General features: G+C 40.0%; 1 protein-coding gene across 1 annotated transcript in view; it reads left to right on the top strand.

The window, feature by feature from the left end:
• LOC121869533 overlaps window positions 1–27,438 on the top strand; it is a 70,682-nt gene that overhangs the window by 13,219 nt on the left and 30,025 nt on the right. The window contains exon 2 of the mRNA XM_042370906.1: window positions 13,738–13,887. Coding sequence (XP_042226840.1) covers window positions 13,778–13,887 — 110 coding nt within the window. The 5' untranslated portion in view covers window positions 13,738–13,777. The remainder of the gene's footprint in view (window positions 1–13,737; window positions 13,888–27,438) is intronic.

Below are 27,438 nucleotides of genomic sequence, written 5' to 3' on the forward strand. Positions count from 1 at the left end.
TCACTCATCTAAACTACGAGGAACACCATGAGTCACATTGTATCATCATAATACAGGTTGACAACCCTTTATCCGAAATTCCGAAAACTGAAAAGCTCTGAAAACCGAAAGTTTTTGTGGGGCAATTTTTTTATTTTTTTTATTTTTTTAACAGGGATTAGCTCACCCGGGCATAGATCACTGACCCACATCAGGGCCTGGGGGACGAAAATGTAATAGTAATAATAATTATAATAATAATTATTCACAGTAAATAAAATTTTTAATAAAAATACACCAAAATAAAATAATACAGTCAACCCTCGCTTTACGCAGTCCCACTTTACGCGTTTCCACGTTTACGCGGTACCCTGCCGAACATGGAATGCTCACTTTCTGTGGTGTGTGTACCCTTTACGCGGAGAGCGGCGCGAGCAGGGTGCGCACAAGGTCGCCCAGTCATCAAAACATTACCGAGTTGTTCACCCGCCACCCACCACAGCCGGCCCAAGTCAGTGATAGTGATAATGATAGTGAGGATATGGACTTATATGGACTTTGAGGGGTTTGACAAAGAGGCCCTGCAAGCCTCTGTGGTGGATAGTGATACAATTGATACAAGTGATACAGGTGAGGGCCAATAATCTGCCCTCTGCCTCGGAACCAACCCCCATCCCCGTGTGCCCAGCCATCTTTTCTACTAATGTAAGTGTTAAAAAACCTAATATTATTGATATTTCTCTTAATTATTAATTGTGTGTGCATACCATCATAAAATTAAGAAGTTATTTTTACTACAACGTAGGTATTGTGTCTGAAAAAGTGGAGTTTGGGGGTCGGCCCGGTCTCTATTTCAATTAATCCCATATGTTATGTTGTTCTCTTTACGCGTTTCTCACTTTACGCGGGCCACTGTGGGTTCAATTGACCGAGTAATGTGAGGGTTTACTGTATGATAATAATACAGTATTACCCCGCTTTACACGGTTTCACTTTCCGGATTTCTCATTTACATTTACGCGGTACCTTGCCAGAACCGGACTTTCACTTTCCGCAGTGCATCTACTCATATACGCGTTGTGAAGTATAATTTTTTATTTTTTTTTTATTTAGCTCATAAAATTCATACAAATTACCCTGCCAGAATATAATTTACATTGCTGGAATTCTTACAATATAAAGATCATTTTGAATACAGGTTGTACCTCTCTAGTCTGGCAACCTCGGGACCTGACCGGTGCCGGACCATGGAAATTCACCCTTTTCCTGGATAGATAGTGACTTGTGCTTACGCTTGGAAGCACTAGCACCACTTTCTCTGCTTCATGGTCTCTTTGAAGACATATTGAAGGGTTAAATGTCGTACAGTAGCTTCTCAATGTTTTTTATTGGAACACACACAAAAAACAAAACAATTAAAAATTTTGACTGCGGAAACTCGAATTTCAACGGGTTTGAACGGCTCACCAATGTTCAGACGTGCACAATCGTGTAAACAGCGTCATTTCTCTTATGTACAAAGGATTCATTATTGTTTATTACTGAATGTCTTTTTGATTGAATTAATGTTAATGTGTGCAAAATGAACAGTACAATTCATTAATAATACGTAGAATATTAAAACACACGAGGAGACGAGACGGCTTTGTTTTCGTTGTTTACAAAACCAGTGACTGACTGGTTCTACATATAAAACTGAAGAAAATAAGACGCTGGTTGTAGCTGTAGTAAAATTAATATGGTTGTTTTAAGTAATGTTATTTAATGTTAATAAATGGAACAATAGAAGTAGCTAACGATAATGGTAAAGAAAAAAAGAGAGATCGCGTATGTAAGTGCGCACATGTGAAAACATATCGTCATTACTCTACATAAGAATATGAAAGCAACACTTATTTACCGTTCATATATATTTTAATTAATGTTTCTGATTTTTTTTATTGAATTAATGTTTGTGTGCAAAATGAACAATACAATTCATTAATAATACGTGGAATATTAAAACACACGAGGAGACGAGACGGCTGCCGGCATTGTTTTCGTTAATGCTTACAAAACCAGTGACTGATTGGTTCTACATATAAAACTAAAGAAAATAAGACCCTGATTGTAGCTGTAGTAAAATTAATGTAAAAAAATTAATATGGTTGTTTGAAGTAATGTTATTTAATGTTAATAAATGGAAGAATATAAGTAGCTAACCATTAATGGTAAAGAAAAAAGTGAGACTGTGCGTATGTAAGTGTGCACATGTGAAAACATATCGTCATTACTCTACATAAGATTATGAAAGCAACACTTATTTACTGCTCATATATATTGAAGGGCTAAATGTTGTACTCTGTATAGACAAGCAGAGAGAGAGAGAGAGAGAGCAGCCGAACTGCCGGATGTAAACAAACCTAAATTTCCCGCGGCTTTGTTTTTTTTTACGGGGATTAGCCCACCCGGGCATAGGTCACTGACCCACATTGGGGCCTGAGGGGCGAAAATTTAATACTCCTGTAATAATAATAATAATAATAATAATAATTCAGATAAGTTTAAAAAAAAAAAATGCCTATCTACCTATTGGACAAACTAAAATCGTTCCGGACCATGGGAGTTTCCGGACCACAGAATGCTGGACTAGGGAGGTACAACCTGTATAAACATCATGTATTTTGCATTAGACATACAAATTTTAGATTAATGTAATAATTTGGTTTACACAAAGCAAATATTTTATCTTTTGTGCAAAATATATGAAGTTTACATTCAAAATATTCCTTTACCTGCAAGGAATCCAGAAATGTCAATTATATTATCCTAACTTTAATCTGAGGTATTATTTACTGTATTACTATACCTTAAAATCTAGTGTTTTCACCCAAACATTTCTCAGAGAGGGAGGAGCCAGCGAGCTTGGGAAGAGAGGGGTGGGGGGGAGTTGAGTCCATTATTTGCATGGACATTAACCTGGCGACTGTATTTCTCTTAAATATTAATTGTGTGTGCATACCATCATAAAATTAAGATGTTATTTTTACTACAACATAGGTATTGTGTCGGAAAACGTGGAGTTTGGGGGTCGGGCCAGTCTCTATTGGAATTAATCCCATATGTTCTGTTATTCCATTTACGCGGTTTTCGTTTTACGCGGTACCCTGTGGGTTCAATTGACTGCGTAAATTGGGGTACTACTGTACAGGCATACTGTGAAGGGTCCCATTGAACTCTTATGTATTTCTAAGCCGCACATGGCATGAAAACAGGCTTGTGTGAAGAGCGTCTTAATAAGGTAGAACTTCGTGCTGACCTGGTGGTTGCTGACTGTCACACGAGCAGGAAGGATACCAATAACTTCTAATGACGCATGCCCAACCCCATACAGCTTTGTTGTCGCTGGCGTCACCCTCGCATCCTTAAACTGACTCTTGGCAAAGCGCATGGAGAGAAGAGAGATGGTCCACTTGTAAGATTATTGTGTGATGTTGGTTCTCCACACTTACCTCAGCAGAACACATCATCCGCCTCAGACTTTTCTTACGGCCACAGGTCAAAACAACCTCTTCCTCACACTTCCAACCCAGATTAGGTCCCAAAGACCAGCACACTGCAGCCCAAAGACCCTGTTTTCCACAACTCTGACACTGAGATTGATGAATGGGACACTCGGCACTTTGAACCCAGTGATCCTTCAAACACCGAATGGCCCCAGAAGCCTCAGTCGTTTTTTGTTTTGAGGTTTTGTATACCTCCAGCGAGAGCCCCTCAGTTGTAATGGTAGGACTTAATGACCCCGTGTACCCCATCAATCTGGACCAGTGGTTCTTAACCTTTTTAGGGTCGTTCCCCCTGTAGCGGTTGGGCCTCATCTCCACCCTCCACCCCCCCCACCTTCCTTGATATAAAATTTTAAATCTAAAAAAAAAAAAAAATAATGTGAATTATCGTTTCTTCGTCAAATTATCGTACACTTCCCAACATTATTACTACTGTACCTTAATTCAGTCACTTTTAGTGGAATTTTACATTTTGATTGACGTAGTTACCATGTACAACATTTTGACATACACACACCTGTTACGGCCATTCCTTATTTTTGTTTTGGGTTCGCGCCCACCCTGAAAATTACTCATTCCCCCAGGGAGGCGTGTCCCCAGGTTAAGAACCACTGATCTAGACTCACGAGTCAAGCGTTTATAAGCTTCAGCTTGAGTAAGAAGTAACTCCAGAGTGAGGTATTTATTCTGAAGAAACTTTTCACATACTCTTGGGTAAATTGTGTTCTCAATGACCTGGTCACAGATCATTTCTTCAAGAAGTGTCTCGAATTTACAGACCCGTGCTAATCTCAGCTCAGCAACGTAGTCTCTCGTTGACTCATCGCTGTGTTGAACCTCCTCCTGAAGTTGAATCGTTCAACATTGACATTCACTTGCGACGAATAGAAGAGCCTCGGTTGATATAAGGCAGCTCCATAATAGTCCTCCCTTTCATTCTTGATAATTGCTAGTTGACTGAGGAAAATCCTCTGTGCCTTGGCCCCCACTCTGTGCAGCAGCAGGTCCTTCCTCCATGCAGCTAGAAAACTTGTACCCCAAAGAACCACCACAAAGGTTTTAAACCACCACTCCCAGTCACCCCAAGCACTGGAGGGTTCCCAGGATGCTCTAGGAATGTCGAAGGTGGAGCTATACCGGTTGCTAACATCGCCAGGCCGATCCTACTCACTGCATCAAAATACTTGGGATGAATGTGAGAGAGAAGGAGAATCAGTGTTAACTTGTGGGCCTCCAATAGGAGAGTCCCATATACTGTATTAGTTCTGGGCAGATTATTACAGTTAACACCACCACCTACTAACCTACATGAGCTAGAAACCGTAACAAACCCCCGGTTCATTACAACCTGAGTTTGAGACAGTAGCTAAGTGCCACGATACTACAGAGATGAAGTATTTTGTGTAGGATATTTATATACTTAGTAACTCTACTCACACATAAGCCTTGTCTCAAGTCTAGTGGTCCAGTTACCCACCAGATATAATGATGGATGTACGTCCTTCGATGTCTCGTAACCTGCCTCGCCCCTCCACACCCTCAACAGTAGTGCTTTACATCAAGAGTTGCTTGATATGAGTGGCACTGGTATAGTATCGGGTGACAAAGACGGTAATGGGGAGGAAACAGACCCAGAAGATGCAAAATTTGTTGAGGTGGCCAGTGATACAGACAATGGCGTTCATTCCCCTTCCCCACCCCGCCTGCCACCCCCTTAGCAAGGTCGTGGTGTCCGTGGACGTAGAGGACCACATGCATGCCAGTCACAACAGCACACTTGGAGTAACTACACTAATTTTACACCTGAAATACCAGTTTACAATCATGGATTTAAATTTTTTGCCCCTTGGCTAGGGTGCCGCTGGCCGAGCCCCCCAACGAGGGTAAATCGAGAAAAATCAACTTCTCCAAAAATAATTTTTAACCTTTTTAAATGATAAAACAATAAAAGAGAAATAAGATAAACTATATATTGACCCTCTAGAAACTTCCCTGTGGCCGCAGTGGCGAGGGAGATAAACGGACAATGTTGTTTTGACGGCTGACGCTCGTGGTCACTTCACACTTAGCGGCCATTTTCTGCTTGCCTTTGTGTCTGGGATGGCCAGTAATGTATATACAGTATTTACTGGTCGTAATACAAGTAGTTCCCAACTTACGATGGGGTTAGGGACCCAAATCCAAGTCGTATGTCGAATTGGTCGTAAGTCGAAAATGAAAAAAAATAATACATAGAAAATCTAAAATGAAATACGGTACAGTAAAAGTAATCAATAATGAAAAATGACTAAAGTGTTACTGCGCACTTACCTTTAATGTAGTCAGCTGAATGCACACGGGGTCTCAATAATTTTTTAATTACAGTGGTCCCTCGGTTAACGAGCACAATCCGTTCCAGCAGGTTGCTCGTTAACCGAAAAACTCGTTAACCGAAACCATTGTTTCAATGGGTTTTTGGGTAATTGGTTCCAGCTCACCGAAAATTACCTAAATTCAACAAAAAAGGTAGAAAAGTACACTTACTTTGAGGTGTGTATGTAGAAGGCTCCTGGATGATGATGATGATGATGATGGGAATTAGAATGGGGGTAGAGGAGAAGGGAGAAGAGAAGGCATTCGGGTGGAAGAGAAGTCACCCCATGGCACTATTTCACCCATAAAATTTTAGTTCTCTTGGTGTAATTCAAGATTATTTTCTTTAAATCAACACTGCACTGCATTATATATTGTCAATATGTAAAATAAATTTCAAAATGACCAATAATTTGCTTGGAAACACAGAAAATAAGCGTTCAGTTGAAGAGAGTCTCAAGCAAGATGTTACCTCCACTGAAAACAGAGAGAGACTAACGCCTGTCTGGTGTGTTAACAGGCTGGATGGCACGCCAGAAACTAGTTTCTTTACCTTCAATTATGTTCAATAATTGTTAAAATGACTAAAAAAGTTAATATTAAACTTTTAAAATTATTGAGTAGTATAAACTTCTTAATATTTACTAAAATAGTAAGGAATGTAAGCCCTAAAACCGATTACTGTATTGACGGACTAATACCATAGCTGGTGGACCGCCAAATGCAAGCGAAAACATGTTGAAGTCGGCTCGTAAAAAACTCGTTAATCGAGGGATTGCTCGTTAACCGAAGTTAAGAATCGTATGGAAGGTAAATCGTTAACCGAAATCTCGTTAACCGAGGGATCACTGTAAACATGGAGACTACATTAATTGGATGAAGCAGAGGAAACAGGGCTGGGTGGGTCATCAATGTCACTTTCTTCAGACAGGCTAACATACTTGCTTGTTGAAGGCATTGGATCATCTTTAGGGAGTGAAGAGGCAGCACTGGTGGGGCGTGAGGAGACAGCAGTGGGGGACTCCTTAAAACATATGTCCAATTTAGACTGCACAGTTTGCCTTTTCTTTTCATTGTAAATCTCCCTGCAGCAAGCAAGTGCATTTTGGATCATTCTGTCAACTTTTGCAAAATGCTCAACATTTTGATCCATTTCGTCAAACATTTGCATCCCGTTATTAATAGTAGCAAATGCCTCTGCCATTTGTTTCTTCTGAGCACTACCAGAACTCTCACTTTTACGCTTGCCAGTCATTTTAAAGGGAATTAGAACCGAAAATATTGAAAATATTGTCAGTACACTGTGCGATCACTACTGACAACAACGACGGCCAAACACCAACTGAGCGGGCTATGGTGTGGAGGCTGTACACCACGAGGCGGCCCAACCCACGCCACGCTCTCGTACGGGACGGAAACGTTTCGGTATTGGAATATATGTACCTAATTTGAAATTTTTTTGGTACGACTGAGGCGGTCGTATGTCTGGGTGGTCGTATGTCGAGTAGGTCCTAAGTCGAGGAGTACCTGTACTACTTATTTCCTATAAATAATTCATTCAGAATATTTTGTTTGCATTATTTTTCATAAAAAGTGCTCGGCAACAGATTCGCATACGGTCGCCAGGCTGTCTGGCTGTCTTTATGTTTGGTAGAGCAAGTAATGCATAAAATAATCATACCACTATTTTCCAGTAATATTCACTACAATACAACTACTGTACACTACTTTTAGCAATATTACTTTGATGCAACATGATAAATGGACAAACAATGAAATTGAAACAAACAAAAGTAGGTGGCGTGACAGGCAAATAGTCACACTGGAACCTGATAACCCGCGCTGGACATTTAACCCTTAAGCCCCGGGTGACATTCCAGAATGCGCACTTTTTCCTGCCACTGTTTAAATGAGTGTTTAAAGAAGAACTAGTAGAATGAAGAGAGTGGAGTCAACTTGCTGGTTTACTATCTGCAGCTTTGAGTATCTTGTAGCAAAACTGATCTTAGTGACTCCTTTTGTTTGAATAACCATACAGTACAGTACTGTACTCTACTTGTAAAATAGTTTACCCCTGTTGCTTTGGCTTTACTGAGGAATTTCTTTTGCACTTGACCTTATCTGATCTGTTATTAGCATTAAACTTAAATAATTTGTCATGCTTTTTCTTTAAGCTGTATATCATGGTTTCTACGCTGTGCTGGTCAGTTTTACTTCGTATTATGTTTTTGGAGAATATCCACCTTTTCATTAATACGAATTACTGTACTGGTACTTTGTTTTCTGCGCACTATAGCACTCTACCATCACTTTTCTGTTTGTTTTTAGACATTTTAAGGGCAGTATATACACTTGGTTAAAATCCACAATGCTTTCCAAATAATAAAAGAGTACAGTAGTACAGGCAGCACGAGCACACTATCAGCTTGGATGCTCAGATACACAAAGACTACCAAGTTCCAACATGAACCTTGTGGTTAATAGTGGACAATGTTCCCACTACAGTTCCTGATTTTACTAGCTGAGTCCGCTAATTATGCTGGAAAAAAATGGTATCCCTTATTTAGAGCTTTTCTTTCATATTATTTATTTGGCAATTTTGTCAGGGAAAGTGTTCCAACTACCACTGACCACCAACAATTTATCATAATTAAGACAAACCAACCAACGAAACCTTTTTTTCCTACCTAACTTTGCATATCTATCCTAAAATGGAATTGCAATATTTTAAGTTATGTTTGATTAGGTTGGTTAGGGTGTTAATTTGTTATTAACCCCTTCACCAGGGGTGCCACATTTAAAATATATTATTTACCAAATGCCAGATGGTTTTATTCAGCACAGAGAGACCTCCTGAATACAAGGGGTTAACAGTTTGTATGAAAAGTTTTCTGGGAAGGTTAGTTAATGTTAGAATCCTTCACTGGCAAGTTTATCAAACAATTTAACCATAAACACGTTAGCGACTGTGCCCATGCTATATTTATTTTTAATCCCTTCACTTTGGGGATGTTACTTTTAATATTTTATTTGGCTAATGTCTGACAATTTTCTTCAGCACAGAGAGGACCCAGTACCATAGAAGGGGTTAGAAAAAGTAAATAAAAGCAAAAGTAGGAAAGTTGCATTTGCTCCAAACTTTTTTTTTTATTCAAGAGATAAGAAACAAGTTTTGTTCTATAGAATTGTTTCTATTATATTTCCCAAATTTAATGAGTACTTTTGTAAACTACTGAACATGAGGAACTTGTTATACGAGCATGCTCTTTAAGAGAATTCGATGATACGAGGTTAAGGAATTTGCACCTTATATTCGCTATACGAGCGATATTGTTCGATGATAAGAGAAGCGAGTACAGTGACCACTGGGGTTAGCTATACTACAGAGTTTTCCTGTGAAAAAGCCATAATTTTGAGCAACATATTACTGTACTCACTTTAATGTACTACACTAAAGGGCAACAAATTTGATTTCTTGTGCAAACTATATGGTATTTATACTCAAATTATTTGCTATCTTGCAAGGATTCCAGCAATGCAAGTTCTATTCTGCTAAGTTTAGTTTGTGACATTTTATAATATAAAAACTTTAAGCCTAAAACTACCTTCACCCTGGGTGGGAGGAGGGGGTGAGGTGTAGTGTTGGCACAGCCGGGTGGAGGTTACCAAGTGTGTAGTTATCAGTTAAATAGAGTGAGTTTAAGTTTTTCGCTTATAAAATGTCTCTGACTTAACAAAATACAACTTAAATTGCTGGAATTCTTGTAAGATAGTAATTAATTTAAGTACAAACATTCCATAGTTTGCATTAGACATAAATGCTTTAGTAATTAACTTAGTACATCTGAGTACAGGTTTGCCCCTAGGACAATTATTTCTTTTACCTTTTTCACAATATGTATTTAGGATGGTGTGTGTGTATGTAAATGTATAAAAATGAATGAAGAGAGTTACGTATATCTACCCGAAAGTGTGAGTTGAAAAACAACCATAACACCTCACAGCTTGGCCCAGTAGCCTGGTGGTTTCTGTGACGAGTCGAACTTGGCTACAGTGCCATGATAAATCACTATTAAGCATTATTATATCAGTAAACACTAATAATAACAGTAAATCCAGTAAAATATGGCAGGGAGGGAGGACAGACAATTCGTTAACTAGCAGTCACACGAGTCACTCCTCTTACTTGTTGCCAAGTGTACGATCGAAATGCGTATGGGAGAAATACATATCTTGTAGTCTAATTTGAAAATGGTGATGGGTCCAGTGGAAAACAAATTTATATAAACCAGGCATTTACCTACAATAATATAAAAAACATTGTACTGCATCATGGCTAGAGTGAATGAAATATTGCCACAAACAACAATTGACAACTGTTTGTTTCCCACCTCCCGGTCAACCAGCGCCCATGGGCCTAAAATATTCTTTGCTCTGTTTACCCAGCTGAGTAGGTGAAACAAGCAGTGACGTGGTCTGTGACGCCTCTCATGACGTAGATGCTCAGAAACCTGTTTATGAGCCACTCAGCCAGGCTCTACAACCCTCCCCTACCTCCCTACCATCCTCCCCCCAGCCAGATGCTCAGAGACGTGTTTGTGAGCCACTCAGCCAGGCTGTACAACCCTCCCCTACCTCCCTACCATCCTCCCCCCAGCCAGATGCTCAGAGACGTGTTTATGAGCCACTCAGCCAGGCTGTACAACCCTCCCCTACCTCCCTACCATCCTCCCCCCAGCCAGATGCTCAGAGACGTGTTTGTGAGCCACTCAGCCAGGCTCTACAACCCTCCCCTACCTCCCTACCATCCTCCCCCAGCCAGATGCTCAGAGACGTGTTTATGAGCCACTCAGCCAGGCTCTACAACCCTCCCTACCTCCCTACCCTCCCCCAGTGTGCCAGATGTCAGAGGCGTGTTTGCACCCCACTCAGCCAGGCTGTACAACCCTCCCCTACCTCCCTACCATCCTCCCCAGCCAGATGCTCAGAGACGTGTTTATGAGCCACTCAGCCAGGCTCTACAACCCTCCCTACCTCCCTACCATCCTCCCCCAGCCAGATGCTCAGAGACGTGTTTAGAGCCACTCAGCCAGGCTGTACAACCCTCCCCTACCTCCCTACCATCCCTCCCCCCAGCCAGATGCTCAGAGACGGTTTGTGAGCCACTCCAGCCAGGCTGTCCTTCCCCTACCTCCCTACTGTCCCTCCCCCCAGCCAGATGCTCAGAGATGTGTTTATGAGCCACTCAGCCAGGCCAGTACAACCCTCCCCTACCTCCCTACTGTCCTCCCCCAGCCAGATGCTCAGAGACGTGTTTATGAGCCACTCAGCCAGGCTGTACAACCCTCCCCTACCTCCCTACTGTCCTCCCCCAGCCAGATGCTCAGAGACGTGTTTATGAGCCACTCAGCCAGGCTGCAACCCTTCCCCTACCTCCCTACTGTCCTCCCCAGCCAGATGCTCAGAGACGTGTTTATGAGCCACTCAGCCAGGCTGTACAACCCCCCCTACCTCCCTACTGTCCTCCCCCCAGCCAGATGCTCAGAGAGCCACTCTCAGCCAGGCTGTACAACCCCCCCTACCTCCCTACTGTCCTCCCCCCCAGCCAGATGCTCAGAGATGTGTTTGTGAGCCACTCAGCCAGGCTGTACCCTCCCTACCTCCCTACCATCCTCCCCCAGCCAGATGCTCAGAGACGTGTTTATGAGCCACTCAGCCAGGCTGTAACCCTCCCCTACCTCCCTACTGTCCTCCCCAGCCAGATGCTCAGAGATGTGTTTGTGAGCCACTCAGCCAGCTGCCCTCCCTACCTCCCTACCATCCTCCCCCAGCCAGATGCTCAGAGGGCGTGTTTATGAGCCACTCAGCCAGGCTGTACAACCTCCCCTACCTCCCTACTGTCCTCCCCCAGCCAGATGCTCAGAGATGTGTTTGTGAGCCACTCAGCCAGGCTGTACAACCCTCCCCCTACCTCCCTACCATCCTCCCCCAGCCAGATGCTCAGAGACGGTTTATGAGCCCTCAGCCAGAGGCTGTACAACCTCCTACCTCCCTACTGCCCTCCCCAGCCAGATGCTCAGAGACGTGTTTATGAGCCACTCAGCCAGGCTGTACAACCCTCCCTACCTCCCTACCATCCCTCCCCCAGCCAGATGCTCAGAGACGTGTTTAGCCACTCAGCCAGGCTGTACAACCCTCCCTACCTCCCTACTGTCTCCCCCCAGCCAGATGCTCAGAGACGTGTTTATGAGCCACTCAGCCAGGCTGTACACCCTCCCCTACCTCCCTACCATCCTCCCCCAGCCAGATGCTCAGAGGCGTGTTTATGAGCCACTCCAGCCAGGCTGTACAACCTCCCCTACCTCCTACCATCCTCCCCCCCAGCCAGATGCTCAGAGATGTGTTTATGAGCCACTCAGCCCAGGCTGTACAACCTTCCCCTACCTCCCTACTGTCCTCCCCCCAGCCAGATGCTCAGAGATGTGTTTGTGAGCCACTCAGCCAAGCTGTACAACCCTCCCCTACCTCCCTATCATCCTCCCCCCAGCCACCCTCTCCCTTCTTGCATTGTTTGAATCTGCTATCCCAGTTTATCTGCTTGTACTGAGTTGCATTTATTTACTGTCATCGCAATGCTCGGTATTCGGGAACGCATCCCTATTTAACCCATGTATTATTCCCACCATTTTACGAGTTTTCGCTTTACGAGCAGACTCCAAGGAACGTATCTACTCGTATCATCGAGATTTTACTGTATTATTAGATATCCATTTAATTAAAAAGACAACTTAACCCTCTCAGCCTTGAAAATAAAAGGCAAAAAAACCTATGCTCAGCCTCGCGACATCAACGTCCTTTGGGCTCTTATTTTCAAATAACTCAAAAACTATTCAGTGAAAGTGAATGAAATTTAGACGTTATTTGACAGACGTAATTTTCTTTGCGTGGGCCTTATTACCTTCCCCAAGACTTTCTTGGTCATTGTGTGCTTGGCAGTGCAGCATAAAGCCAGTGTCTCTCTGGCCTTTAGAGCGAGAGGAGGGTGTGTGCCGCTCGGCCCTTTAAATTATTCCCCGAGTTTTTGTGTTATATTATTTTTCCTTATACCATGATATTTTACATGCTTTGTTCTTTATTTTGGTTACAGTACATATCAATGAACACCTTAATACAAGGAAAATGTAAATGGAAATCGAGATGTTACTAAACATTGCCCTACTTTTTCAACTTACAGGTGTACCTGTACTTGAAAACAGTGGCTTAAATTTCAAGAATTTCCATTCTTTATGGTTTCATACAATTTTTCAAACAATTTTATGCTAGAAGAGACCCCTAAATAAAAGAAGAAAAATGTTCAAAGATTTTTCGGCAAAAACCTCCGAGGCTGAGCATAAGTTTTCATGCACGTATGTGTCTCGGGCTCCGAGGCTGAGAGGGTTAAGAGACTTGAATCTGCCTTGATTTAACACCCTCATTCTGTGGGGGGGGGGGGGATGTAATGTTAGGTTAGGTCAGCTTAGCATTAAGGTGCCTAATAATCAGATAATATTCAGGTGATCAATATATTTTCCCATCCTAGGAGAAAATGATGCCCTCCAGCAGGTGGTTATGAGAAGGTGTTATGACTCCCATATCAGCTGTTAAATACTGTATAGTAGTTGCTAGAAACAGCAATTTGTGTTACAGTAGCTTTGTTGTTCATTAGAAAATAAAACATTTATTGAAGAAATACTTTACATGAATGAGTGAAAGAGATTACTTGGGAAAAAAAATAATGGCAAACAGAGAGAAATTGGGAAACAATAAATTTAGAATTGTTTGTTCTAAAATCACAATACTGAGATGATTTTTTTCTTTGCAGATTTTCGTGCAGAGTATATACTGTATATAGATCTTTAGCAATGGGACTGTTAGAGACAGAGCTGGCAGAATTGAAGCAGTGTGTTCCTCGAGTTATTGCTGACAGTACAGTTGAAGCTTGTGTCCCTGCTATGGTTCGCATTAAAATTGAGTAAGTTTTATTTGTCAGTGTTGTAAATTATTAGGCACTCAGTAACTCTGGTTTCTCTCTATGGTATACTGTATATGTACAGTACTGTATATGATATGAGCAATACATAGGAGTTCAGGAGTCACTATGGAGACAATTTCAAAGGTCAATACAAGACTTACATGAAAGAGATACTTTCTTTACAGGTTGATGTGAGTGATTGTACAGTTGTAAAGTTGGAAGATGGCATGACAGAGGTGCTTGTGAATCCTTGGAGAAGTTGTGATGTTGAAACAATACAGTGGCCCCTCGGTTAACGAGCACAATTCATTCCAGAAGGCTGCTCGATAACCAAAAAATTTGTTAACCGAAACCATTGTTTCAATGGGTTTTTGGGTAATTGGTTCCAGCTCACCGAAAATTACATACAAACTAAAAATAAATGCAATTAAGTACAGTGACCCCTCGGTTAACGAACTCAATCCGTTCCAGAAGGTCGTTCGTTAACCGAAAAGTTCATTAACCGAAACCATTGTTTCAATGGGTTTTTGGGTAATTAGTTCCAGCTCACTGAAAATTGCCTAAATTCAACAAAAATGGTAGAAAAGTTCACTTACTTTGAGGTGTGTATGTAGAAGGCTCCTGGATGATGATGATGGGAATTAGAATGGGGGTGGAGGAGAAGGCACCCATAAAATTTTAGTTCTCTTGGTGTATTTCAAGATTATTTTCTTTAAATCAACGCTGCACTGCATTATATATTGTCAATATGTAAAATATATTTCAAAATGACCAATAATTTGCTTGGAAACACAGAAAAAAGCGTTTAGTTGAAGAGAGTCTCAAGCAAGATGTTACCTCCAGTGAAAACAGAGAGACTAACGCCTGTTTGCTGTGTTAAGAGGCTGGATGCCGCTCATTAAACTAGTCACTTTACCTTCAATTATGTTCAATAATTGTTAAAATGACTAAAAAATTGAATATTAAACTTTTAAAATTATTGAATAGTATAAACTTCTTGATATTTACTAAAATAGTAAGGAATTTAAGCCCTAGAACCGATTAATGTATTGGCGGACTGATACTAAAGCTGGTTGCCTGGTTAGTGCAAGCGAAAACATGTTGGGGTCGGTTCGTAAGAAATTCGTTAACCGAATTTTTGTTCGTTAACCGAATTGAAAATCCTTATGGAAGGCAGTTCGTTAACCGAAATTTTGTTAACCGAGGCGTTCGCTAAACGAGGGGTCACTGTACACTTACTTTGAGGTGTGCATGTAGAAGGCTCCTGGTTGATGATGATGATGATGGGAATTAGAATGGAGGTGGAAGAGAAGGGAGAAGAGAAGGCATTGGGGTTGAAGAGAAGTCACCCATTGCCGCCATTTCACCCATAAAATTTTAGTTCACGTGGTGTAATTCAAGATTATTTTCTTTAAATCAACACTGCACTGTGCTATATATTATCAATATGTAAAATATATTTCAAAATGAACAATAATTTGACTGGAAACACAGAAAAAAAAGCATTTATGTTGAATCTCAAACAAGATGTTCCTTCCTCTGAACTGGTAAACAAACTGACGCCAAGCTTGGTGTGTTGAGTGGCTGTTTGGCTTGCAAAATACTAATTTCCTGTACAGTTGAGTCTGGATTTATGCGGTTTTTGTTTACGTGTTTGGTCATTTACGCGGTGCCTTGCCAGAATGAAATGCTTAAATTACGCGGTAAATTTGGTCATTTACGTGGGTGAAGTATATTTTGTTCATTTACTGAAGATATTTGTTTTAGCTCATAAAATTCATACAAATTACCTGTCCAGAATATATTTTACATTGCTGGAATTCTTTTAAGATTGTGATTATTTTAAATATAAACATCATGGAATTTGCATTAGACATACAAATTTTAGGTCTAATGTAAGAATTTTGATTAGAAAGAGCCAAAATTTTATGTTTTGTGCAAAATATATGACGTTTATATTCAAAATATTCCTGGTCTTGCAAGGACTCCAACAGTGTCAATTATATTATCCTAACTTAAGTCTTGAGGTATTATTTATTACTAAAAATGTAAATACAGGTATACTCTTTTAACCCAAACATTTCTCTGGTAGGGAGGGAAGGTGGGGGGTGGGGGGAAGGGAGGAGGGAGGGAGGGACCCAGCGAGCGTGGGAAGAGGGGGGGAGCGGAGGTGGGTTTATTTTGATTGACAGATAGTGTCTGGGTGAAGTATAATTTGTTTATTTACTGAAGATATTTGTTTTAGCTCATAAAATTCATACAAATTACCCGGCCGGAATATAATTTACATTGCTGGATTTCTTATAAAATTGTGATTATTTTAAAAATAAACATCATGGAATTTGCATTAGACATACTGTATATCTCGGCCTATAAGACGAAATTTGAACCTTAAAAAAATCAGCCCAAAATTAGGGGTTGTCTTAAGCACCAGGTATAAAATTCTTACCTCTTAAATATTGTGGTTTAGCGTGTCAAGAGTGGTGATGGAAAACATTGTAAACCACTCACAAGGTCCTACCGCTAATTATTTTATCCTGAAACTTACGTTTGGGAAGCTGGATTAAAATTAAGATTACCGGTATATTAAAATAATAAAAATGTATTATAAACCTGTCTAACATACTGTAAAAGAACAATATACCCCGGTAATAAACACAGCTATCATCACCCCCCTTCCCCCTTCCCTCACCATTTGCCAGTGATGAGACAAGAAAGGGAAAGTGACCGTGACCGCTGTGGCTATTTTTAGCCGTCTTTGTGTTCGAGGTGGTCAGTAATGCGTATCGGTATATATATACTGATCATAATCGTAATTATAATCATATTTATTTAAAAACAAAATAAAAGTAAAAAAAAAACTTGTTTTTTGCAAAACCAGTGACTGATTGGTTCTACATAATTATAAAACTGAAGAAAATAAGTCCTCCATTGTAGCTGTATTAAAATTAATGTAGAAAAATTAATATGGTTGTTTTAAGTAATGTTATTTAATGTTAATAAATGGAACAATGGAAGTAGCTAACAATTAAGGGTAAAAAAGTGAGATCGCGTATGTAAGTGAGCACATGTGTAAACATATCGTCATTACTCTACATAAGAATATGAAAGCAACACTTATTTACTGTTCATATATATTTTAATTAATGTTTCTGAATTAAAAAAAAATTCTACCCACCAGTGGTTGTCAAGTTGAAAACATAAGGACAGCCAATGTTGTTGTGTGTGTGTTTTTACTTGGATGACGAAGTTGTATTTAAATTTGGAAGATTTTAATTTTGTGGGGTTTTTACAGTTTAAATGGGTATCCAAATATGAGAGCCTGCTGTAAATAGATGTCCAAATATGAGAGCCTACATATAAAGAAACAAACATTCCTGCACTTGAGACCAGCAGACAACCTTTAGCAATTCCTTAATAGATGGCGCTGCCGCACCACTGCCATTAGTAAACAAACCACACAGCAGCAAGGGTTTATTTATTTATTTTTTGCAATATATTAACAATATTAGTTAAATCAATAGTTTTATAGTACTGTATAGAGAATACTTGTAATTGTTAAGTACTGTAATGAGGTAACAGTCTTTGTAAGGGGCTGATTTCAAAAACCTCTGCTACAACTCATCGACTAGCATCCTGGAAGACGCATGGTAATTTTCGAGGTATATTTTTGTCATAAAAAGTGCGTCTTTTAAGCCGAAAAATACGGTAAATGGAAAAATTTTACTCACACCGACATTAGTTCCAGTTAAATAACAGACGCTTAAGTGAGTCACTAGTGTTTACACTACTGTATACCAGCTGGTAAAATTTGATGCCAACACTTGAAGTGAATTGGCCTTATTTTAAATAACCAACCATAAATAAATGCATAAATGAAAAAAGATCAAAGGTGAGAAACAATATACTGTATGTACGTTGTGTTGTCAAAGTAAGAGAAACAATTGAAACTCTGCAATTGTGTGTAAATGAGGCAGAAAGATAGATCAGCAACCCAAGATTTGGTCACAATTTTCATGATGCCATATGGAAGTAGGATCTACCATTAGACAATACTGTACATTATGCTTCCAATATCTTCCCAGGTGGTAGTATCTCCCTGTTTGGTAGCTGCCTACTACCTACACAACTTTTAGAAATATTAGTTTGCTACAACATGATAAATTAGACAAACAATGAAAATAAACAAACAAAAGTTATTTACCAAGACCAAGGATTCCAATAATGCAAATTATAATCTCCTAACTTTAGTCTGAGATAATATATAAGATAAAAACTGTAAGCCTAAAAGCCTGGGTGGGGGAGGGAGGGAGGGAGGGACTGCCGGAACCAGCCACGCCACCCAGCTAGGGGTTGGGGGGGGGGTAGGGGGTTGAGGTGATAAGTTTGAGGTGAAGGTCTCTGTGTGTTTATTTAACAGTCCTACTAAGCTTCTCTCATTTTAAAATGCCAGTGAAATGACCTAGGAGAATATAATTAACATAGCTGGGATCCTTGTAAGATACTGATTTATTTGAATATAAACATGTTGTAATTCGCACTAGACATAACAATTTTAGTACTGTAATTAAATTAGTACATGTGCACTCCAGCTTTGCACTAAGGTCATTTATTTATTTTACATTTCTTTTAGTATGGTGTGTGCATGTAAATGGATGAAAATAAATGAAGAAATTTATGTAAATCTACCCAAAAATACAGTTGAAAAACTTTTTATAAAATGTACTACAGTATTGTACACTAATGTACTACATTTTTTATATCCTGAGCAAAATATATGACGCTTATATTCAAATTAATCTCTGTCTTGCAAGGATTTCAGCAATGCAAATTATATTATCCTAACTTTAGTCTGAGATATTATATGAAATAAACATAAAGAAATCACCAACCTTTTATCTTGAACACGAGGGTGGTGGGAAGACGGTGGGGGGGGGGGTGAGGTGACAGAATGTCTGGCGTTTGTTTGTTTGTTTATTTATTTGAGATAAGATTTGACAATTGGCGCTGAAGGCTTGCCTGCATGTTTATTTATCATTACTTAAGAGTGACTAAGCTCTTCTCATAATTTTTATCTAAAATTTGTATGTCTAATGCAAAAATATGATGTTTATATTCAAAATGATCACCAAATTATAAGAATTCCAGCAATGTAAATTATATTCTGGCCGGGTAATTTGTATGAATTTTATGAGCTAAAACAGGCAGTCAGGCAGGGTGGGGCAAATCTAAAAATAGTGTCTCGAGCCGGACACTCACCGCCGTATATGTGGAAAAAATCCGTATGAAAGTTCACTCTTGGCAGGCAATCACAGATATGATAAAACGCTATGAAAACTATACGGGTAATATGTATGTATATATATATATATATATATATATATATATATATATATAGTATATATATATATATATATATATATATATATATGTATATGTATGTATGTATGTATGTATGTATGTATGTATGTATGTATGTATGTATGTATGTATGTATGTATGTATGTATGTATGTATGTATGTATGTATGTATGTATGTATGTATGTATGTATGTATGTATGTATGTATATGTATGTATGTATGTATGTATGTATGTATGTATGTATGTATGTATGTATGTATGTATGTATGTATGTATGTATGTATGTATGTATGTATGTATGTATGTATGTATGTATGTATGTGTATGTATGTATGTATGTATGTATGTATATATGCTGCATGTATGTATGTATGTATGTATGTATATGTATGTATGTATGTATGTATGTATGTATGTATGCATGTATGTATGTATGTATGTATGTATGTATGTATGTGTATGTATGTGTATGTATGTATGTATGTATGTATGTATATGTGTATATATATATATATATATATATATATATATATATATATATATATATATATATATATATATATATATATATATATATATATATATATATATAAGAAATGTATGTAGTAAGTGACAGTAATCTTTTTCACTCAAACACTAATGAATTAGAATACTGTAGCTGGTGTAAACAGTCGGAACAGTCCCACCACCGATTGTCTCTCTCGTGAAGCAAGCTTATAAATTAAAGAAAATACTTGCAGTGTGTTTAATATATTACAGTATATTATAAATAAATAAACAAATAAATCGGTAAATCCATTTCAGGTGCCTGTAAATGGAAAAATTTTACTGACACTGACATTAGTTCCGGTTAAATAACAGATGCTTAAGTGACGTCACTAGTGTTTACACTACCCCAACCGGTAACATTTGATGCCATTACTTGAAGTGAATTGGCCTTATTTTAAAAAACGAAGGATGTGTAAACAGCACTGGTCAATGGGATGGTTGGTAAAGGACTACTGGGTCAGTAAGCTCCCAATGGTAAGTGTCACATTTGGGGTACTGGTCTTATACAGCGAATAGGGCTCAAAACCTACTTTTTCAATGGAAATTTTTTGGGTCGTCTTATATACCCCGTCGCCTTGTAGGCCGAGATATATGGTACAAATTTTAGATCTAATGTAAGAATTTTGATTAGAACCAAAATTTTATCTTCTGTGCAAAATATATGACGTTTATATTTAAAATATTCCTGGTCTTGCAAGGAATCCAGCAATGTCAATTATATTATCCTAACTTTAGTCTGAGGTATTATTTATTACTAAAAATGTAAGCCTTCTGTTTTCACCCAAACATTTCTCAGAGAGGGAGGAGCCAGCGAGCATGGGAAGAGGGGGTGGGGGGGGTGGGTACTTGAGTCCATTATTTGAATGGACATTAACCGGTGACTGTATTTCTCTTAAATATTAATTGTGTGTGCATACCATCATTAAATTAAGATGTTATTTTTACTACAACGAAGGTATTGTGTCGGAAAAAGTGGAGTTTGGGGATCGGCCCAGTCTCTATTTCAATTAATCCCATATGTTCTGTAATTTCATTTACGCGTTTCTTGTTTTACGCGGTACTCCGCGGGTTCAATTGACCGCGTAAATGAAGACCAAACTCGATTATGTTCAATAATTGTTAAATTGACAAAAAAATTTAATATAAAACTTTTAAAATTATTGAATAATACAACCTTCTTGATATTTACTAAAATGGTAAGGAATTTAAGCCCTAAAACCGATCACAGTATTACCCCGCTTTATGCGGTTTCACTTTCCGCGTTTTCTCATTTACGCGGTGCCTCGCCAGAACCGAACTTTCACTTTCCGTGGTTAATCTACCCATATACGCGCAGAGTGTCCGGCTCGACGCTATTTTTAGATTCGCCCCACCCGTCTGCTCCCGCCTCCTCCCTCCTATGCCTCCGCCTGGCCAAGCCGCGCGGTAAGGTTGCGCAGTGCATGTCTCTGTTGCGTTATCACTGACGTCATATGACGTATTGGACTGTGATTGGCCATGCATCCCTACCTCCCTCCGCTGCTAGCTGTAATTGGTTTAAAGTAATATGACGTGTCCACCCGGGGGAGGGAGGGAGGGAGGGAGGGAGGGAGGAAGGAAAGACAACGCTTGACCTAGCCGCGGCAGTTTCATCCCTCCAGGCCACACTGTATATACGTGCATCCATTGTTCTGTGAAATGGCTTCCGCTGGAACACCGCCACCAGAGAGAAACCTTTCCTTACCTGGACCCAGCCGCCCTAAGCCAAAGAAGATACGCCGTTCCCTAAGCTACGAAGTGAAATACCAGATAATTCAAGATTTGGAGAAAGGAACACGTCAAGCTGATCTCGCACGCCACCATGGAGTCAACGAATCTACGATTCGTACTATTAAGAAGGATGCAGCCAAGATCAAAGAGCACATGAGAATCACAAAGTCTGCAGGTGCTTCAATGATCAAGTATTGCCAGAACAAGGTGCTGCTAAAGGTGGAAAATTTGCTGGCGAGTTACTTGATTCGTCAGGCGCGACGCAACATGGCGGTGGACACCCGAGCTGTTCAAGAGTACGCACGTGAACTGTACGCAGCAGTGTCACGTAAGATGGGAATTACAGAGCCCAAACCCTTTAATGCTTCCTCTGGTTGGCTGCATAGGTTTAAGAAGAGGAACAACATCACCAACATCAACATTGGTGGTGAAGAAGCGAGTGCTGACCATGTGGCGGCAAGAGATTTTCCTCCGTTCTTACGTGAGGTTATGGAGGAAGGGCAGTACACTGACGACCAGGTATTCAACATGGACGAATCCGGCCTATTTTGGAAAAAGCTGCCTACCAAGACCTTTGTTGTCCAGTCTGCCAGCAAGGTTCGGGGTCGGAAGTTGCAGAAGGAGCGCATCACCGTCCTCTTTACCACCAATGCCTCCGGCACCTGTAAGCCAAAGTTATCGGTGATTCACACAGTCCGCAAGCCGCACGCCTACAAGAACGTGGACATGAGCAAGATTAATGTCCACTGACTGACCGCGCGCAAGACATGGCTGTTCTCTGCTCTGTCACTCTCCTGGTTTGATGACTGTTTCATTCCCGACGTGAAGAAATTCTGCGAGCAAAAAAATGTGCCATTCAAGATTTTGTTGCTCCTTGACAACGCACCAGGACACTCGCCCCTACTTATGGATCGTCACCCCAACGTAAAAGTGGTCTTCCTTCCTCCCAACACTACGACATTAATCCAGCCCATGGACCAGGAGTTGATCTGCAATGTTAAAGCTGCATACGCGGCAAAGAAATTCAAGCTCCTGAACGACTCTACCAACACCAAGGATGAGTTGCGTAAGCTGGGTGACACCGACAGCGAGAGTAAAAGCGACGAGGACAAGGAACAAGAGGTGGCGACTCAAGAAGTTCTCGTCAAACAGTTTTGGAAGAAATTTAACGTCAAACAAGCTGTAGACTTCTTGGTGGAGGCATGGGATCAGCTGTCTATAGCTACGATTCGTCACGCATGGAGGCATGTGTTGCATGGCATACCAGGTGAGAGGCAGAGTCAACCTGTGACTGATGAGGTTCAGTCTGTGACAGTGGCATTGGACTTTTGCAAGAGAAGCTGCGCACAGTATTACAGCTGAAGGCTTCTCCGAGACCACCAACGAAGACATCCTGGAGGTGATCAGAGATCCTGAAATGACTGCCGACGAGATGTTGGAAGATGATAACGTCAGTGAAGAGGAAGGTGGTGCTTCAATCCCAGAAGAACACAAATTAACGCATAGTAATATTAAGGGTGTCATCGAGTGTGCAGAAAAATTACAGCTCTTCCTTTCCAACGACCATGACGATGACCGCTATGAAGTCTTCCATACCCGGCTGGTGCAGGCTATGGAGCCGTACATCAAGGTGTACCAAGACAACATCAACACTAGCCGTCAAAAAAGCATTACCGAGTTCTTCGCCCGCAACCCACCACAGCCAGCCAGTGATAGTGACATTGAAGGTGAAGGTGACTTTGAGGGATTTGTCAGGGAGGCCCTGACAACTATGACTGATAGTGATGGTGATTCACCTAGTAATGGTGATTCACCTGAGGGCCAGTAATCTGCCCTCTGCCTCGGAACCAGCCTCCATCCTCGTACGCCGACCCATCTCTTCTACTAACGTAAGTGTTCAACCTAACTTTTAGTTTTCCTAACCTAACCTTTATTTTTCCTAACTTAACCTTTATTTTTCCTAACCAAACCTCTTCTATATTACTTGTGTGTGCATACCATCATAAAGTTAAGATAAAATTTTTACTACAACATAGTTGTGTGTCGTCAAAAAGTGGAGTTTGGGGGTCGGGCCAGTCTCTATTGGAATTAACCCCATATGTTCTGTTATTCACTTTCCGCGGTACGCTGTGGGTTCAATTGACCGCGTAAATCGGGGTACTACTGTACTGTATTGGCAAACTAATACTACAGCTGGTGGGCAGCCAAATGCAGGCAAAAACATGTTGGGAAAAATTCGTAAGGAATTCGTTAACCAAGTATTTGCTTGTTAACCAAAGTGAAGAATGTTATGGAAGGTAATTCGTTAACCGAAATTTCGTTAACCGAGGGATCACTGTATTCTGAATTTGTTAGACAGTGATCAACAGTAAGGTATCCGTTGTGTCACGATTGTTCACTGAGCGATTTTTTAGTTTGGCGATTTAAAATTTTTAACACCCTTTTTATATAACGATCGTCTATTTTCGACTCACTGGGAAAAAATCGGGAGGGAATTCTGAAAAACTAGGGATTCTTCTTCTGTGCTCCAAGTGTACATCATTACTACAGTGGTCCCTCGATTAACGAACGGTTCGGTTCACGAAATTTCGGTTAACGGATTACCTTCCATAAGAATCTTCAATTCGGTTAACGAACAAAAATTTTATTAATGAAATCCTTATGAACTTCACGTTTTGTAGTGAACATCAGCTGATCAGCTTATGGGCTAGTCTGCCAAATCAGTACAGTAATTTGTTCAATGTTTACAATCGTTTCCAGTGGGGTAAAAATCAAGAAAGTTGTGCTCTTTAATATTTTTGCGTTTTTTATATTCAAATTATGAGTAATTTTAACATTTATTTAACATATTGATATTATATTCAGTACAGGGAACTAGTTTTTTGTGCACCCATCAGCTGCTTGACTCAGCCACAAGGCGTCAGTTGGGCTTTGTTGACAGTGCAGTGAACATCTATTTGTTGGTGTCTTAATATTTTTGTATCTTTCATTCAAATTATTGGTCATTCTGAAATTTAGTTAACATATTGATAATATATAGCGCAGTGTTGATTTAATTAAAATAATCTTGAATTACACCTAGTGAACTTAAAATTTTATTGGTGAAATGACGGCATCATGCATGGGTCCCCTGAAAGGTGATTTCTCCTCCATCCCCACTTCCTTCTCTTCTCCCTTCTCCTCCACCTCCACTTCTAATTCTCATCATCATCATCAACCAGGAGCCTTCTCCATACACACCTCAAAGTAAGTGTACTTTACTGCATTTTTTTTTTTACTTTGTATGTACTTTTCGGTGAGCTGGAACCAATTACTCAATATCCCATTGAAACAATGGATTCGCTTAACAAAATTTTTGGTTAACAAATGACCCTCTCGAACGAATTGTGTTCATTAACCGAGGGACCACTGTATACTCTAATGTGGCTTAGAAATAAATCAAATATGATTTAAACTATAAAATAAGAAAAATGAAGATCATGGATGTGTATATGTGGGTAGTGAACATATGTAAAGTATTGAGGCAGTGACCTGTAACTGTGGCTAGCTGCACTCTCTCTCCCACGTGTGATGGCATGGCATACAGCCAACAGCCACACACATCTCTTGAGTCAGCTTGATGACTGCCCGACTGAACTGTGTCGCATGTATACTGTCCCAGTAAATGTGAGAAATAAATAAAAATAGTGATATCCCTGTTAGACGGAACAATTGGTGCAGAGCACTTCCGGGGATGAGAGATTTCTGGGTAACCAGACGACAAACTCAAACCTAGAGTTCGTAAATGCCATTCTAATTAAGTTAGAAACTTCATTTTTTACTATAATAATCCGGAATAGATTATTTAAAAGTTTGGTAAAATAAATATATTTAAACAATAAAAATCTTTAGGATATGGGCTTGAATGAAGCTGTGTGTTACAGCAAAGACTTATTTTCCACTCCCATGGAGCTGTGGGGTATTAGTGGGTCTCATGTAACTGACCTGACCTGATGCAATGTCAAGTTGAGGTAGTGTGGGGGGATTAGTGGTCTAATTACTGACTTTCTGATGGAATGTCAGTTCACCCTTTGTTGGGTAGGCGATTAGTGGGTCTCATGACCTGAAGATGTCTTGAATAAACACGAAAGCTGAAGTCTTTTTAGGGAGATTGTGATAAGTATAAATGAGTAAAGTTGTATCCCTTCAACATAACGTTACATAACATTTAAAAATATGGAGTGAGAAAGGTGTGGGTGATTAGAGAGATGGAGTTGAAATGAGCGTTGCCAAGCACTCCTCAGCAGCTGATATTTAACTCAATACCATGCAATCACACACACACGCAAATTTTTCATACAGTTACACCCTCACTCATGCTTGCTGTCTTAATTCCCCTGTTTTTTTGGTGTGTGTGTGTGTGTGTGTGTGTGTGTGTGTGTGTGTGTGTGTGCGTGTGTGCGTGCGTGCGTGCGTGCGTGCGTGCGTGCGTGCGCAGAAGCGAATCTTTTTTGGGGGTGGAAGGGAAAGGGTTGTGCGGTCAGTCTCCTTCCTCACTCAAGTGTGGCTAATTGTGATAGGGAGATGAATTTGATCCATAATGATCTTTAATAAATTCTCTACGAGTCATTTCCAATAAGATATCCTAAAACAAAATATTTCTATATGATATAGTGATGGGAATTCCATTCTTTTATAAAAAAGAAAGAAATGTTGATACCAGAGTCAGTAAAATCAGTTGTAATTTCGTTATAGACACCATTTTTTATCGAACTAATCCTGAATACTTTATCTAAAAGTTTGGTTAAATAAATATACAGTATAGTCTGCATTTATGCGTTTGGTCATTTGCGCGGCACCTTGCCAGAATGAAAATTTTAAGTTACACGGTTCATTCCATCATTTACGCGGGAAGCGGCGCCTGGAGGGAAGCATCGGTATGAAGTGTTTAATAACCTTCTGTCGAAAATTATGGAGCCGTATGTCCAGATGTATCACGACAACATCAATGCTAGTCTCGCTCGCAACCCACCACAACCACAGCCAGCCTATGTCAGTGATAGTGACAGTGAGGATATGGACTTTGATGGGTTTGTCAGGGAGGCTCTGTTGAGTAGTGATAGTGATTCACCGGAGGGCCACTAATCTGCCCTCTGCCTCGGAACCAGCCGCCATCCACGTGTGCCGACCCATCTCTTCTACTAACGTAAGTGTTAAACACCTTTATATTTGTAGTTTTTTATTTAGATATTATGTATGTGTCAATACCATCATAAAATTATGATGTTATTTTTACTACAAGGTACGTATTGTGTCAAAAAAAGTGGAGTTTGGGAGTCGGCCCAATCTCTATTTCAATTAATCCCATATGTTCTGTTATTTCGTTTACGCGTTTCTCGTTTTATGCGGACCTCCACGGGTTCAATTGACCGCGTCAATGCAGACTATACTGTATTTAAAAAACTAAAGATCTACAGTATATGATACGGGCGCGAATAGAGCTGTGTTACAGCAAAGCAAAGACAGTGGTATTTTCCAATGAGTAAACGATGCAGCTCGTAGGATCTATTTATTTACGTATACACCACTGTTCAGTACAATACTGTTCATACAGCTCCTCCCCGACTTACGACCTTCTCGACTTACGACTACCCAAACATACGACCGCCTCAGTCGTACCAAAATTTTGTCAAATTACGTATTTTTGAGTCCCAACGTCAGTGATTGCGCTGTGCACTGACAAAATTTTCATTTGTAATTCACTTTAAAATGGCTGGCAAGCGTAAAAGTGAGAGTTCTCGAGAGTTCTCTTGGTGCTGAGAAGAAAAAGAGACACCCAGAAATTTATGTAAATCTACCCAAAGATACAGTTGAAAATTGTTTACATTATTTAACTGTACTACTGTACTAA

This window comes from Homarus americanus, unplaced genomic scaffold, assembly GCF_018991925.1.
Source record: "Homarus americanus isolate GMGI-L3 unplaced genomic scaffold, GMGI_Hamer_2.0 scaffold32583, whole genome shotgun sequence".
Taxonomy (NCBI): domain Eukaryota; kingdom Metazoa; phylum Arthropoda; class Malacostraca; order Decapoda; family Nephropidae; genus Homarus; species Homarus americanus.